The sequence below is a fragment of the Vigna radiata genome, chromosome 3 (genome assembly GCF_000741045.1).
Source record: "Vigna radiata var. radiata cultivar VC1973A chromosome 3, Vradiata_ver6, whole genome shotgun sequence".
NCBI lineage: Eukaryota > Viridiplantae > Streptophyta > Magnoliopsida > Fabales > Fabaceae > Vigna > Vigna radiata.
The window spans coordinates 9,476,057-9,492,811 of record NC_028353.1 but is presented as its reverse complement, the minus strand read 5'-3'; the positions used below and the strand labels follow the sequence as shown (position 1 = coordinate 9,492,811).

Here is a 16,755-nt window from a genome sequence, read left to right as displayed (position 1 = left end):
TTTTCTTTTTGCATCTTTAAAAAATGAATTTTATTGGTAATAATTTTCTCTCCTTTGCAGCGATTTGTTAGCATAACTTCTCTCTTTTTATATTAAAGATATTTTATTTTAAAAACAAAAAGTCTTATTACAGATTAAGATAACATTTTTCATTGAAATACGTAAAGAAAAAAAAATGTGTGCTCCTTAAATATGTGAAGACGGTCCAAAATGTGATGCCAGTAGATGGACTTGCCATATATTACAGAATAAATGGAAAATTGGATTTTCAATCGAAAATATAATTTAAGCTTTCTTTATAAAAATTAACAGACATATTTCTTCTATTTTTCTAATTGTTTAAATTTCAAAATTATTATAAATTTTATATTTAAATAGAAACAAATTATTTTCCAAAAAGTTAAGTAGTGTATTTTATGTTCAGTCCTCGGGTGTTTTGAAAGGAGATGTAAAAATGGTATATAGGAATTAAGGGGAAAATAGTTTGGAATGAAATCTCCCCATAAGAATGAAAAGCTATATCTGCACGAAATCTTGTTGAGTGATATAAAAAATACTGCACATATTACACGTTTTTAAACTATTCACTAATTATTGAATTAGGTGCATGAGTATAGTAATTTTATAATTTCTCACATGCCCTTTTGTTCTGTTTGTTTTTTGTTTTTATCAACCACATGTACTTTTGTTATTTGAAAATCATTATTACTGTAGTTAAAAACAAGTTATATATGTACTTTTCTGATTGTTCGAGATCCGATCTCATGTTTGATGATGGATAACACGTTGTTCAAATACTGATTCAATGTTTATAGGTCCAGAAATTTGTACTAACTTTTATAAGTTTTGATTAATAATTTAATATTTTTGAAAGCAAAAGATAAATAAATTTATTTATTATTTTGTTGATGTGTGTTAACCCAATGCATATTGGTACGAGAGTAGTTCTTTTTTGTTCTGCTTTCTTTAGATCTTTAATTCTATCTGAGAACGCAATCAACTCTTCTGGGTTATTGACTTGCAGAAGACATTCGGACATTCAAGTCAAATACGTTTCACAAAAGGACTATATTTAATTAGGATCGAATCGCATGTCTGGACCTAGATACCAATTGTATATTTATATGCCTTGTGAAGGTCAAGTCCATTGATTAATCATTAATATATCTTTTAGGCAATCAAATTCAATAATAACTACTAATATACCTGCTAACTATTAATACCATATTCTTGTGTAATATCACCTGTCAATCACTCATAATCTTGATCAGTGTTTGACTGATAGCCAGTCAGTTGTATGTTTTGGTTCTAAGTTCTCCTTAGTTGATTGGTCACTAGGGTATAGTACACATACACTTTCGTTTTTCTTATGAGTCTACCTTTTATAACTTGTTTTGCTTTGTGGGAAACTGTCTCAGTCAAATTATATGCAATGTCACCTGCTACATTGTTTTTAACTTTTAAAAGTTTCTTCCTTCCTTTTTCCAAACTTATTCCTTACATTCAACTCATTTTGCAAAATCTCAAAAACATGTTTTAGTTTTTTTCTTTTTTTTTTTATCGTCAAACTCAAGGGAGAAGTTACTGAAATATTGAGATGAAAAATGAGCAAGTTATCCCTCACTTTGTTAATTAGGAATATAGATGTCTCTCAAACATTTTTCAATCTAATTAAGAAACACTTTGATTAGTTTAAGTTGGTCTTTAGAATTTTTTTAACTGGATTTATTTTTTACTCTTTTCTTTGATCAATTTTGTTTTTCTTGCATGCTAGCTCTTTTTATTTTGTATGTCAAGTCTGAGTTTTTTTATAAAACTTTATGCTAATAAGTGATTCTAACGGTATATCATGATCATGTTTATGTGAGTTATAGATACAAATAGAATTTCTTGGATTTGTAGAATTGTTTTAGTTCTTGTAGAGCAATTAGGTATTCTGTAAGGTAAAGAAAGCTAATATTGCCCTTAATTTCGTGCTATGATGCATAAGTTTATGTTTGCTATGTTGTGAAGAATTATGTTTGGTTGAATATGTTATGATTGAGATTATTGTTATGTGATGTTTATATGCTGATGAATAGTATTGGTCATGTTTAAGAATTGGTACTAGTTTGAATGTTTCATGATTTTGTTTTGGAATGTAAACAACATAGATTGATGTAGTATTGAGAAATAGAGTAGGCTAAGTTATAGGTTGGTTTTGGTTATAAAAGGGGTTTGATAGGCGATAAGTTAAGTTAATAATCAATTGGAAGAAACTGAGTTTTTGGGCCTATTTTATACTTATTTAAAACTTGTTTAGGCCTTGAGTTAAGCAAAACCTGAAGTGAAATTGGTCAATGGTTGATAGGTTGAGTTTTATGCTGTTTTTGGTTCATTTTTAGAGGTTTCAACAAGTGAAAATCTAAAGTAGAGGGTTTGTGATGAAAATGAAGGTTTGAGTTTTTTTTTTATTCAATTGTGACTTGTCTAGACCCTTGGATTACAAATTTATGGTTTAGAAGATGTAGAATTGATCTTAGATACTTTTGAGTTGTTGAGTTGGTCTGGTGTATCTTGTTTCTAACCAAATGAGAAATGTGATACTCAATTTTCATATATAAACATATTTTCATATAAATACTAGTGTTAAAGCACCTAAATTGGTCATTTGGATAAGACAAAGGTGCACCAAAATAAGAAAAATTCATGTTAACGTCAAAATTGACAGGAATAATCGATTATCAAGTGTGATAATGGATTATTTCAGTTAAAATGTTATCTTTTCTTCAAAACTCTTTGGAACAATCGAGTATTAGGTGTGATAATCAATTATTTTGGTCAGAAGATCATTTTTATATGAATTTCCTCTGGAATAATTTACTATTAGGTGTGATAAATTATCCTTAAAAAAATTTAATTTAAAATTTGTTGAAAGCTTTATTTATAAGTTTTCATATGTTTTCCTTGTTTTGGATTCTTTATTTGAGTTTATAAATTTGTTATACTTAATTGATTTGAATAAATGGATATTTATGATTTGTGAACATGTTTATGTGTATATTTATGTTGATGAATACGATCATTATGATGATTTTGTTTTGACCATGTGCATGGTAGATGGACATAATTTCACGACTCTCATGGAGAGATTTCATGGTTGTGCCTTTTAGTGTTGGAGTTGATGTAGGAAGTTGAGTCTTGGGAGTTATCTTAATGCTCCAATAGTCGTTCCATCTCAGGTAGAGAAGAATTATGTGCTGTTGGAATAGATTAACCTTGTGTGTGTCATAGGGTGAAACTCATTAACATTGATTCTGCAGAACAGTAGAGACCACCACAAGTGCATGACCCACCATAGTTCGACATCAATACCTTCATTGGAATTTGTCAAGTCTAGAACATGTATATATACTTAGGTTCTTGTTTGATTTTAAAGTGAGATGTGTTATATGCTGAATTATAATTACACGATTTGATTCATTTACAATATTAATTTACCCTTGTTGTTTCTGTTTGTTTGGGTGTTTGCTTTTTCTTTTGCGATAATTACCTTAATAATGTGAGCATGTGTTAAGAAACGGTGAAGCTAAAGCATAGAATAGAAAGTTTTATTTCAGTAATAAGTTGTTTTTGTAAAGATCTTAACAAGTTTTTTTATTAAGAATAAATTTTTTTTTGGATATTACATTTTTTGTAACAGAGCTGGTCGTCCTTAAACGGTATGCTTTGTTATGTCTTTTAAAGTCTAAAATGTAATGTTTGTGTATCTAACTGAAAATATTAAGAATAGAAAAAAACAATAAAGATATTCATTCATGACTATATTAGAGATGTTTTTTTTTTTAAATTATAAAAGTTTTGAAAAAAGAAGAGTTGTGATTTGAGTTTTGTTTTTTTTATAGTATTTTTTGTCTTATTCTTGTTTTTATAATAATGTTTTATGCTCCGTAACAAGAGAATAATGTATATACAAAAATAACTTGACCGGTGTATTTTTATTAGAATCGATTAAAATGTTGAAAACAAGTTTTTGTGTCAAAGATAGGAAAGTATGACAGTGTTGAAGTTAAGAGATTTAGAAGACCAAAACTATTAAACAAAAATAATATGTTATTTATTTATTTTATTAAAAACTAATATTATTTGAAAAAAAAATCAGTATTGTGAAACTTTAAAGGGTAAGAATGCGAAATGAGTGGCAGCTAGTTATATCTATCATCAATTAAGAGTACTTTGGTCCTACTCGATGGCTGGACAATTTGATACGGCATGTGCCTAATTTATGACATCAAATTCCATTAGAAAACAACAAAAATATATTTGAAAGTTTCACAGTTTTATTTCATCAACCTTTTAGCTGTATATTCATTCAGATCAAATTGAGATGTTATATGTACATTCTGATGTTAATGAATAAATTTGCCAAAAAGAAAACACAAAAAAAAAATAAAAATACAAAGTAAGATCCTTCATCCTTTAACTTTATTTCTGTTTTCACTGGGAATTGTTTTAGCTACCAGAATTTTTAAAATGAGTCAACTTAGTAATTGTCAACACAATTTGATAGGTACCAATAAAATAAACGCGAACAATTCCCTGAAAAAAAAGGGAAAAAGTTGCAAAAACGTGTATGCAAGTACAGAAAACACTTCCCACTTTCCATTTTATTCCACTTCTTTTAATTCTGTCCTAGTAGTAATAATATTTGAATTCGATTTTCAATTACTTTCAAAAATTAACTAAGTTTTAACTCAATTCTACACATTTTCGAATTTTCAATTAAGAAATAAAAAATTATTTTATGTAAATGTTCATAATTTTACATTTTTAATTAAATTTTTATTGTCTGATTTTATCTGGAGCTTGTTGTGTATTTTAAATGATATATATATATATATATATATATATATATATATATATATATATATATTTTAAATTTGGATACTTTGACTTTAACTTATCTTAAAATAATTTATTATATTTATCATCTAATTTTATTGTCTAAATTTATAATGTTATACTTTGAAACTACATAATAAATAATTATTTCAAATAATAATAAAAATTCAATTAAAAAATATAAATTTTATAACTACTTAATATATATTTTTTAAAACTAATAACTGAAATAAAAATATAAATTTTTTGGATAGTCAATATAATTATTTAAAAAAATCAATTATAAAATTTTAAAACTTAATTAATCAAATAAAATTCAAACAAAAATGTTTACATATTTAATATAACTAAAAAGATATAAATGCATGAACTCATAGTGTAATAATACTACTTTATTTTACAATTTACAGAATTAATCACATTCAAAATTATTTCATACTCAAATGATATATTGAAAAATTTGATATCAACAAATCATAAATATATCAAATTATTTGCCTTCAAAAGATTAATATCATTAACTCCCTTGTAACATTGTTCAATTGTCTCACATGAGACTTTTACACTTATTTTTACTATCTATTTTATAATTAAAGGTGAATGTGATTTCTTCATAAATTATAATTAAATAACAACATAATCTTTTTATAATTTACTGAAGACTTATTATGCTTGATGAGGTCCCGGTCACACCAAATAGTATTGATCTAAAAGAGTATCAAATAAATTATTTAATTATTATTAAATTAAATAGTTGAAAGTGAAATTATTTTGACTTTTAGGAAACATTAGGGCAATCTAAATTATAATTAAATGACAGTGTATTTTTTTTAATTTACCAAAGACGTGTTCTTCCTTAATGTTAATGTATTGTGATTTTTACTGTTTGTAAGTAAACAAGGGAGAAAGATAAATAAAAACTGTGTTGCAGTAAAGGAGAGGAGAACTGGTCAGAAAAGAAGAATAATAAAAAATAATGAGAGAACTTGTCACAGTTCTTGTATTATAAATAGCTTCAACCACTTTGCCCATGGTTTAGGGGTTTCCTATTACCATTTGCTCTGTCTTGAAAAATTCCATTTTTCTTCTTTTCCTCACACATTTAGCTATGGAGAACTTGCTGGGTCTGCTGAGAATTCATGTTGAAAGAGGTGTCAATCTTGCAATCAGGGATGTGGTGAGCAGTGATCCTTATGTTGTCATCAAAATGGGCAAGCAGGTACCATTTTCTCCCCTTTTGTTATCATCAATTTTCTTACTTTCTTTCATCTTTTGCTTCTGGGACATGTTCCTGAAGGTATTGACTTGTTCTCTGTTATTTTTTCTTTGATTTCCTTTCTCTATTCTTAATCTCCTTTTCCCTGTGTTCTTCTTTCATCTTATTCTCTGTTTCTCACCCCCCTCTTTTGTTAGTAGCTCTAACTCTGATGCATGCTCATCTTTCTTGACTAAAATGGAGTATCTGTTTCATTTTTCGTGTCATCTCACTATCACCATAGATGGTTCTAGAACTTTGTTGGAGAACAAGATGAATTTAAAATCATTAACATAATATATAATATATCTGTAAGTCAACAATTTTTAGAGAAATTGACTAATTCAAGTTGGAAGCTCATAGTCTCCCACCCTTACATCCTTCCATCTAGAGACTAAATCTGAAAATTTGCAACTTGCCTGTACAGTAAGCGAGGAAGATAAGCCAAACCAACAATCCAGTAATGACAGATTAAAATAAACAAATAATTGTACAAATATATGAAACCTTGGAAATATTAAAATATTTTTCAACAAACAATTTACTTTTAGTTAAAAACTTACACTCATGGATGTGGTGGGCATATAAATTATAATAAATTTTGTCTAAACTGTTTTTGGTCAGCTAAATGAGTGTTTTTGCTTTCTAATAAAAAAGTGAGGATAAAGTTTCTGTTTACATCCCAAAGTAGCCTTTTCTGTCTTCTTTTGTTGGCCTTTTCACTAGAACGATTCTGGACTAGGCATTACAACTCAATAACTTAAATATGGATATGCGGAAAAGATAATACGTAAGGGCTAATTAAGCGGATATCCTAAATTTCTGTCTAAGCAGTAGTTAGAATATTCCGTGTAATTAATTATGTGTTTTTCCAAGTTTTGGGTTATTATGATACATGACATAGTAGAGGGCAGAATGAAACCTTTTGTTTTTGTTTTTTGTTGTTGTCTACACATCCATCTCATTGCTGCATTTTGTGTCTCATGCAGAAGCTGAAAACTCGGGTGATAAAAAAAACTTTAAATCCTGAATGGAATGATGACTTGACCCTGTCTATTTCAGATCCTCATGCTCCAGTCCATCTAGTAAGTAACTCTTTTTATAATGTCTGTATTTCAAATTTCAATACAATACCAGAGAACAAAACTTGGGTACAAAATGAAAGCTGCATAGACAGACTATCTGAAGCAATCATGTTAAATACACATAGTACTCTGAACAATAAGGTCATATGAATATTGTCATAGCACAAAAGATGTTAAATTGTGGGGTCTATGAACAATAACTTTTGATGAGTGCTTTTCTGAAACAATGCTTAGCCTTGTTTGTTGCTTAGTCTGCATAGGGGAGATCATGGTGATATGAATTAATTCAATTTATCACCAAAAACTAGCAATAATGTTATTGTGTTTTGATGCAGCATGTGTATGACAAGGACACATTCAGCTTAGATGATAAAATGGGAGATGCTGATTTTTCCATTGGTCCATTTATTGAAGCAGTGAAGATGCGCTTGACAGGTCTCCCCAACAATACCATAGTCACAAAAGTGTTGCCTAGCAGACAAAACTGCTTAGCTGAAGAGAGTCACATTGTGTGGAAAGATGACAAAGTTGTGCAAAACCTGGTTCTTAGACTAAGAAATGTAGAGTGTGGGGAGGTGGAACTCCAGTTGAATTGGATTGACATTCCTGGTTCAAGGCATCTCTAGATCACAGTCCAAGACTTGATGCTCACAGTCCAAGACTTGGCATATTGTAAAGTTTAGACTTGCAGCCTCATAAACCAGCAACACCTTATGTTTCATATTATGCTACCTTTTACTCTTTCGCACAACTTCAAAATTGTTCCATATTGGTTTTGCCAACTATGGTGTTGCAATTAGTAGTAATTAGTGAAGAAGAATGGGAGAGGTTGTTTCCTCAGCTGTAATTTAGAATCATGTCCTAGTTCCGTGTAATAATGTGCAAGAGAAGTAGCATATAGATTTTGCACATACTATGTTAATAGCTTTTTTCTATATTGATTGTTTGGACATTTATCTGTGCTATATGGTTTATATGATACTTAGGTAAATCACATGCTAATGTTTGAGTAGAAATATCACCTTTGCTTTATATACTTTTTTTTTTTTTTAATTTTGTAACTTAAAATATCATTCCCACATAGATTTTCATTTAGTGATATGTTTGAGTTTCAAGAAAATAATAAAATATTATCTTTACATAATTGAGTCCCAAGAAAATCCTTAAATTATAGAAGATCATAAAATTACATTAAACAGAGAATTGAGATGCAAAAAGATAACATTAAATCCTTATCCATGAATAATTGATGGAAATACATTTATTTTCCATTATGAATCCATGTTAATGTTTTTCAACTTACAAAACAAAGATCTCATCTCCTACAAAGTGAACTTATGTTTTATAATATAATCTTAATAGTCAACAACATGGGCTTATGTATAGCAAATTATGAATATACTAAAATATCAAGCATAAACAATAATTTTAGGGTGAAAAAATAATCAGCTTTAAACATAGGAGTTGATAAATTCAAACTAAAACTGATGATTTTCAACAAAGAAGAAGCCAAACCACATGGTGAATCCTCCACCGTTCATTGATACAAAACCCAACGGGTGCGCCTTCATTTTCTAAATTTCATCTTTTATAATAACGGTGTCACTTCAACCCTCTGGCCACAAAAATCACTACCACTGTTGGCCTTGACAAAAGAGTAAACATGAACCATAGCGGTGTGATCTGAACCAACTTCACTTCACAGCATAAAGGATTCAACCATCTACTCCTATTCTTCACTCTCTCTCTTTGTAAGTATTTACATTACACAAAGTTTCACTTATCAAGTAGCTGGTAGATTTTTGTTTATTAATAACTTTTTTTTTTTCTGGAAAATAGGGTGTAATTTAATATTAATAGGGACATCCACTAGTTGTTACCCAAAGCATCATTGATCCTCAATTATGTTCGGTTTTGTTCGCATCTCGGACTATGCAATATGGATTCGAATTTCCCTCTTGCTTGTGTCATTTTTCTGAATACTCAATTCATTCAAGGGCAAAAGTTTTCAGTAGACTTCCATGGTAAAATTTTGTGGAATAGGACTTTGGATTGGAGTTCTTTAGTCTGAAAAAGTATTGACTGGAAACAGTGAAAACTTCCTGTTCTCGATATTTGGGCCTCACATACTTGTTTCCTTTCTAATACTGTAAATTGCTTTGCTTTGGGTATCGTTGTGCTAAATAGTTTTAATTGCTGTTTGTGAAATTATCTGTATGTTAGGGGACTAGTAGCTCCTTCCATGGGGGAGGTTTGTGAATCTGGTTTCGTGATGAAAATAACCTTTTGTGCTGGAAACTCCCTTTTAGAGTTCACTGTTAATAGTGGATATTTTAGTAGAGGGTTGTATCCTTGATAATTAGCAGCTAACAATGAGTTAAATAAAGAAGTAAAGAATCAGTACATCACCTTCATTTGAAGTTAGATTTTATTATTGTATCTTACAGATGAAGAATCTCTGGGTTTTAAGAATGTTACGGTCACCATGGAAATCTTATCAACATGACTGATATGTTCATAGAGTAAGTCATGACAATTTAAGCATGAACTTTTTATGAACAATGAGCTATACCATGAAGGAAAGAGAAGTTTGTTATGTTGATGGACTTGGACATTGTTGATACCTGATAGATCTGAAACTAAGCTACTTGACACTGAGGATAATCTTGTCACCACAACCTAGTTTTCTCTATTGATATTTTAAATTATTTGCAATCATTGAATTCAATTTCCAAAAGGTAATTAGTTCCTATACATTTTAATTGGGCTGGACCACCTTGGTGGGATTCAACAAAAATATTCTTTTAGAAATTAAAAAAATTATTTTAATTCAGGTGATTTGACAAAAATATTCTTTACATGTGTTCCCTTTAGGTAATTTATCATGACATTTTGGTTTTGCAGAGATACTCTGTTGATTCAACATATCTGCTTGAACAGGTCCTGATGCTCTGCTTTTTTCTTTTCTCTTTTTGTCAGGGGAAGTAACAATCACTTCATAATGGAAATAAGTATTGCAAGGTAAGACTACACAATATATAATAATGAATTAACCTTGAGGATGTGTGAAACGTTATCATTGTTCTTAATGCCACCTCTGCATGCTCCCTCTCCTTTGGTTTTTTTCTGGGGAGGGGTAATTATAAAGTAGTAGTTTTTGCTTTTGGTGAATTGTATACGTTGTTATACATTATTGTCATGTTTCAAGTTGAGATACTAATCACCATATTGTTCTTTCATAACTTGAGTAGGTCTCATCTTGAAACACGGGGAGTATTCTTTTCAAATATTTCAAGAACAGTAGCATGGGAAAGCTCTAAGAAACCTCCATGCACTGTGGCTGCCTTAAGTTCTACACAGGATTTTCACAGACTGGCCTCTTCCTGTCAAGCTTTTACTTCGGTGTATCCTAAAAGGCATTTAATCTGTAGACCAAACTCCATGCCGATTAGTTTACAGGAATCTGCATCCAATGGAGATAATTCACTTGAAGGTGAGAATCCATCTATAGACTCAGAAGAGGAGACTTTGGCACAACCACCTACCCGTGAACAGGTATTCTTTATCCAACTTACAAATGTCTTTTTGAAATCCCACAACTACCATTTGATTATAGACATGTTCTTAACTTTGAAAACAGCTGAAATTGAAAAAATGCTTCTTAATTGTCTGACTATGTTATTTTTCTCGTTTTTGAGAGCAGATGAAGCCATTGTTTTGAGATTATTTTTAGCATGGCCTTTGAAGTATTGATGTATCTTGTGAGCTATAAAAAATCCTTCACACTGTTGAAACCACTTCTCTTTATCTACTTTTGTCTCAGTTTGGTTCTCTGTGAAAAGATCTGGGAAGTTGTTTAGATTGTAGTCTATTACTCTATTTATATTCTATTAAAGACCTAATTTGGCCTATCTTTAGTAATCTTAAAATCAGGACCTGATTAACTTCTATCATGCTTGCGTAAGAAAAAGTGAAAAATAAGCAGACGTCGAATCCTTCACTCGCTGTGGTGTTATTTTCTTTGCGAATTTTTCCTTTACTCGGCTGTGTTTTTTAGGAAGCCGAGAGGTGAGCAGTCTTTATTTATCCTGAAACGCCACCTTATATTGCTTTATCCTCTAAAAAAATTGATTCTCCGTTAGTATACTTCTTTCATGGGTATGCAGAACAACAAATAGACTTGGGACAAATCAAATGTAAGGATCAAGGAAAGCTAATAAAGCGAAACTATTTCAAGTTTTGAAGTTGAGTTTTTTTGGTGAAATATTATTTAAATAGGTCTCACATTTATTTTTTGTTGGGGTATTATTTTCTAAAATAGGAGAAACCAAACCCGAAGAAATGGTTCTCTAAGTTCCAAAAACTAAACAAACACCTTTATTTTGTGCAGTTATTTTGAAGTGATTGCAATAGCCAAGACTAATTGTGTTTTTTCACTTCCTTTGTGTGATTATTTTGGGAGATAATTTAATAATGTGAAGTTGCATGTTCAGTTTGTGTTTACTTTAATGGACTTAAACCATCTCACATTCTAAGAAATGGTTAGTATGTTTTTGGCCAGGGTGATTAAACTTGTTCAAGATACATTCTTTCTGTGCGCTTGTTTGCAACTTGAAATTAATATGTCATACTTAGATCTTCTGTTTCAAACTTTGTTAATCAGATAATGGCACTGCTTGCTGACGCACAGAGAGAACAACTCACTAAGAAGCTTAGTGAAGCCAACCAGCAAAATCGGTTTCTAAAAAGACAGGTTCTGCATTATATTTGATATCTTTTGCATTGCCCTTACATTGAAACCAAAGTGAAAGTTCTTAATGATAGTGATGTTTCCTGTTTTTTCAATTTATGCTAATTGCCTAAATGGTCAAAGTTGGATCACATCCTTTTATAAAAAGTGGGGAAATCTTATTTGTGCCAACCTATAGACGATTCATTGGGAAGACGATGCACTGATGTCATAATATGCCCACGGGATGGATTTAGTCAACTCAATCTGGATATTGCATCTTCTTATGTATGATGTCATTAAAGCAGGATAATGCTTTTGTTTTGTTGCTGGTAAAACAAGTGGATAAAAAGGACAATGTGTTGATTTATTATTGAACTCATGTGTATGAATGGCAAAGTTCCTTGAGCTAACATCCTGTACCGACTTTTTTCCTCTGCAGTTGAAAGTAAAGGAGGATGCATTGGTAAAATTCAAAAGTGAACTTGGAGTCATGGAGCTTGAAATTCAGGTTCAATTTATATCTACTTTCTCCCTTTTTATGCTGTTATATATTGCCAACTTTTCTTGGTTAGATATTTGGTGACCTAGAGTTTTCATACTTTTTAACTGAATGAGTATACTGTATACTTTTCACTACTCTGTTGTATCTTAATTAGTATTGATTTAAGAACCGACTCACGAAATTTTACAGGACTTTCTGTGGAAGTTTCTCTCTTCTATTCTCATTTCATACAGAAGTTGCACCTCAGGAATACTCTTCCTTCGTGTGCTTGCTGTAGTGTTATACTCTTTTTATCGTAAAAAGAACTCCAAGTCATCTATATTGAAAACATAAATCAAGTTATCATAGGATAATATTAATTTAAAATTTCGTTAAAGCTTCTATAATGTTGAACTGATAACTTAATGTATAATATCAAAGTTTTGTGTCTGAAAATATTTGGATAAAAAAAGCTGATTGTAAATTATAAAACTATTTTAACAATTACATTTATTTGATGAAGCTTTTAATAATTAAAGCTAGATTATATGTATAAGATGATCAGGAGTAAAAGAATGTCCTCCAGCGGACTAATTGCAGTTTAATTCTCCACTCAATCAGTTATTGAGCTCTTCAGGCATGCATTGGTAATTGTTGTATGCTTGATACTTGCCTTCCTCTCTGAATTCTTTTGCTGCTCTGTAATTGTTTAAACGTTAAAAGCTGATAAGAATCATATTGAGACATAATTTATGGTTTACTTTGGGGTTAGGCTTTAGCTAGCCTAGCAGAAGAAATAGCTCAATGCGGTATTCCAGAAGGTTCAAGGAAGATCAATGGAAAGTACATTCATTCTCACCTTGTTGCTAGATTAGAAGGTATAATGGTATTTGCTGATTCACAAGTGTATTTTTATAGTTCCGGATAACTAGTTGCTGATGTTTATGTAGAATATACTAATAAAACCTCACAGCATTGTGTTGTCAACTTGGCTTCTTTTGTGTCCTTATCGATGCAAATGCCTTGTTTTCCCTACATAGCTGTACATGAAAAATTGAAGGAACAAATAAAGGATGTCGATGCGGCACAATCAAAGGAGGTTTCCGTGTTTTGGATTGGCATGGCTGAGGTAATTATGGTATAGTGTGGCTTCAAAAATTGAATATATTTGCTAATGCCTTGCCCGTTTGAACTTTCATTTTCCATCAGAGCGTGCAAGTTATGGGAACCTTTGATGGCTGGAGCCAAGGAGAGCATCTTTCACCAGAATATAATGGTTCTTACACAAAGTTTTCAACAACATTGTTGCTCAGGCCAGGAAGGTACCGTTTTTCTAAACTTGTATAGCTTTTGAAATCACCTTATAACCTCAAGTATTCTTCAAACTCAAAAATAATAATTGTTGTGTAGGTATGAAATCAAATTCTTAGTAGATGGTGAATGGCAGCTGTCTCCAGAATTCCCCATCATTGGTGAAGGGTTGACGAAAAATAATTTATTAGTTGTTGAGTAATGATCCATATTTTCATTTCTAGTAATAGAATACGCATAAACTGGAGTGTTATTTTGTCTAAGTTATTTAAATTTTCCTTGTTATAAATACCCACCAACACTTTTGACTGTCGGAAAGTGTATTTAAATTTTAACTAATTTTAAATTTTTAAGTTGCAATTCTAACCCATTTTATGCTTGTAATAGTCGATGAACATGGCATACAATGTGTACAACTTCTTTTCTTTCATGAAGTAGTTGTTGGATATATTTGGTCATTTTCTTAAGATTGAGACGAAAATGAGATAGAATAGGTTGTAAGATGAAAATAAAACTTGAAGTAATTTAAATTTAAATGACAAAATTTTTTTAAAAAAAAACCACTTATAGTGCATTCACAAATTATCTTTTAAAATTTCTATTAAATTCACATTAAAGAAATTACACTCCTAAATAGATTGATATTTAAAAAATCACTAAATTAATTAACATGTCTCTGACAGCAAATTCAAAATTTACCTAATTAACTACAAATTCTAATTCTTAAAGGGGGAAATGTAGCAGAAAAAGCCAACATATTACATGGATAGCATGAAAAATGCATTCCATTATCTCGTTGCATTTTTAAATAAGCATTCATAGTTATACATTTAATTTGATTTGAGGGGAAGTACAACATTTAAGAAGTCTTTTACATTTTCGGTCTTACACCCTGGTTCAATCATAAATTCATGTAATTTAGTATGGCTGAATTTTATAATATTCTACTCTTACATTATAAATGAGAAAATAACATTTTAAATACATTCTCTTAATTATATACTTTTATATTTACATTTTAAAGCTATATTTAATTAACAAAATTCCTAAATAAAACTCCCACGAACCATATTTTATCTTTATATTTCTACGTTTATAATATTTGGTGTCTATTCTAAATTGAATTTCAATAAACTTGTAGACCAAATTATAAACATAGTTACAGACAAATACCACAAAGTAAATTGTTCATTCTAAATTTTAAAAAACAACTTATATACTCAAACAATATCTGTTTATTATAATTTTAAGTACAACATTGTTGCATGTTACAAAAAAATATTTGTGTATTACAAATAGTAATTATATAAAATAAATATTTCTTCCATGTATTATCCGGAAAAAGACTACTTGTTTTATATAATAACTGCATAATATGATTACTTCTGAGTGATTAAAAAAAGAGCAATAATTATTGTCAACAAATATTTTAGTCCGAATTATTGATGACTTATAATCATCCAAGTGCCTAATTATTCACCATAAAATATAAATGATAGTCTTTTCTCAATTGACAAGAAAGGTATCGACTCTTGCATAAAATGTTATTTTAAACTTGAATATCACTGTAGTAGAATTGAGCAAAATCTCAAACTGTAAATGAAAAATATAATTAAAAAAACTTTTGTAAAATAACGTTTTAACTTTTATATTACACAAGATAATTAAAAAGAAATTATATAACAAAAACATATTTTTAAATTCGTAGAATATATTTTAAACTATGGTAAACAATTATATTTTTATACAAGATGGATTTTAATTATTGATTAGCATTAATTTCATTTTAAAATATTAAATCTCAAACTACTTATCTTTTAACTTTTAACCTATATATGACTTTATTATATTTTTAATACATAATTTTTATTTAAATTTTAATCGGAATCATTGGTTGCTACAATATCCTAGTAAAAATTTGTATACTTAATTACAAATCTAAAGTTTAAGTTATATATTGAAAAAAAAATTGGATTCTCACAATTTGTCTCTTTAAATTATATTTAAAAAAGACTCAAAATAGATAATATACTTGTCATAAGAAAAAAAATATTATAATTTTTTTAAAATAATAATAAAAAATAATTAATCACTATAATGAATTTAAATAATAATTATAAAATAAAAATTATTAATAATTAAAATAATTTTAATTATAAATAAAAAATTATAATTAATTAATGAATTATTTTTTTAAATTTATTATTAATATTAGTTGTCAATCTTTTTACTACCAAAAGAATTAATTACTAAATTAGTCTGACTTTTTAGTAGATACCAAATTTTGATCACTAAAATGGATTTTGCTGTAGTGAAATCTTTAAAAAGAAAAATAAAAGGACAAGAATCAAAACGTAAAACAGGAAATTTTAGAAACCAACCATTCGAAAAAGATGAGCCATAAAAGCATAAGGAAGATATAATTGGATATGAGAGAGACGTAAGAAATTAAGGGTGGTAGAAGATGCTAAGTTTGACGAAATAGTTTCAGAATGAAAAGAAAAGAAAGAATAAAGAAAGGTTTTATGAAAGACCTTAGCTGCTCCATCCTTCACTGCACGATGCAAACTTGCCTGCTCCATGCAACCCTTCAAAAAGAATCTCCCACCAATGGGATATTCCCTTTTTCATCTTCATTCCAAATATCATAATCCACAATTTAGAGCCTCAAAATCCAACTTTTCATCTTTACCACCATCCCTCTCACCTACACCTCCCCTGTGTTATCAATACTTAAATATATGAAATTTTTAACTACAAAATTAAGACTCTCATCAACAATAAATAATAATAAAAATCTCTTAAACTTTTAATTAAAAGGATATTGTAAAGACATAAAAGATAGTATTTTAAAGGTGATATTAATTTAAACGAGTTTAATATAAACAGTTTTGTGATAAACGAGTTTCATTATTTTAAAACACATTGTCTTTCTATAGATCATTGTTTTAGAGTTCTTTGACTTCTCTCTAAGAGTTTTTATCCTCTATTCATATGTTTGAAGACCAGA

The 16,755-nt window shown here is 29.4% G+C and overlaps 2 protein-coding genes across 6 annotated transcripts; both read left to right on the top strand.

The window, feature by feature from the left end:
- The first annotated feature begins 5,903 nt into the window (after window positions 1-5,903).
- On the top strand, window positions 5,904-8,215 carry LOC106757074 (protein C2-DOMAIN ABA-RELATED 4). Its single transcript, XM_014639659.2, has 3 exons — window positions 5,904-6,100; window positions 7,126-7,221; window positions 7,557-8,215. The coding sequence occupies exons 1-3, from the start codon at window positions 5,990-5,992 to the stop codon at window positions 7,845-7,847; spliced, it is 498 nt and encodes a 165-aa protein (XP_014495145.1). The 5' UTR covers window positions 5,904-5,989; the 3' UTR covers window positions 7,848-8,215.
- A 493-nt stretch (window positions 8,216-8,708) lies between these two features.
- On the top strand, window positions 8,709-14,115 carry LOC106758029 (protein PTST, chloroplastic). Of its 5 annotated transcripts, none has more exons than XM_022779388.1 (10): window positions 8,709-8,972; window positions 9,061-9,245; window positions 10,201-10,242; window positions 10,473-10,776; window positions 11,885-11,974; window positions 12,393-12,461; window positions 13,207-13,312; window positions 13,385-13,563; window positions 13,644-13,756; window positions 13,845-14,115. In XM_022779388.1, the coding sequence occupies exons 2-10, from the start codon at window positions 9,154-9,156 to the stop codon at window positions 13,945-13,947; spliced, it is 1,098 nt and encodes a 365-aa protein (XP_022635109.1). In that variant the 5' UTR covers window positions 8,709-8,972; window positions 9,061-9,153; the 3' UTR covers window positions 13,948-14,115. The 5 variants fall into 5 exon arrangements, with proteins under 5 accessions (XP_022635109.1, XP_022635110.1, XP_022635113.1 ...); XM_022779389.1 differs by lacking the exon at window positions 9,061-9,245 and adding an exon at window positions 9,669-9,743 and having other exon boundaries at window positions 8,711-8,972; XM_022779390.1 differs by having other exon boundaries at window positions 8,713-8,972; window positions 13,475-13,563.
- Window positions 14,116-16,755: the final 2,640 nt, after the last annotated feature.

Bases quoted from the DNA above. Each gene is read 5' to 3' on its own strand.
- LOC106757074 (XM_014639659.2), top strand. From the start codon at position 5,990: ATGGAGAACTTGCTGGGTCTGCTGAGAATTCATGTTGAAAGAGGTGTC. The intron at 6,101-7,125 runs GTACCATTTTCT...TGTCTCATGCAG, and splicing joins TCATCAAAATGGGCAAGCAG to AAGCTGAAAACTCGGGTGAT. The intron at 7,222-7,556 runs GTAAGTAACTCT...GTTTTGATGCAG, and splicing joins CTCATGCTCCAGTCCATCTA to CATGTGTATGACAAGGACAC.
- LOC106758029 (XM_022779388.1), top strand. From the start codon at position 9,154: ATGCAATATGGATTCGAATTTCCCTCTTGCTTGTGTCATTTTTCTGAA. The intron at 10,243-10,472 runs GTAAGACTACAC...TAACTTGAGTAG, and splicing joins ATGGAAATAAGTATTGCAAG to GTCTCATCTTGAAACACGGG. The intron at 13,757-13,844 runs GTACCGTTTTTC...ATTGTTGTGTAG, and splicing joins TTGTTGCTCAGGCCAGGAAG to GTATGAAATCAAATTCTTAG.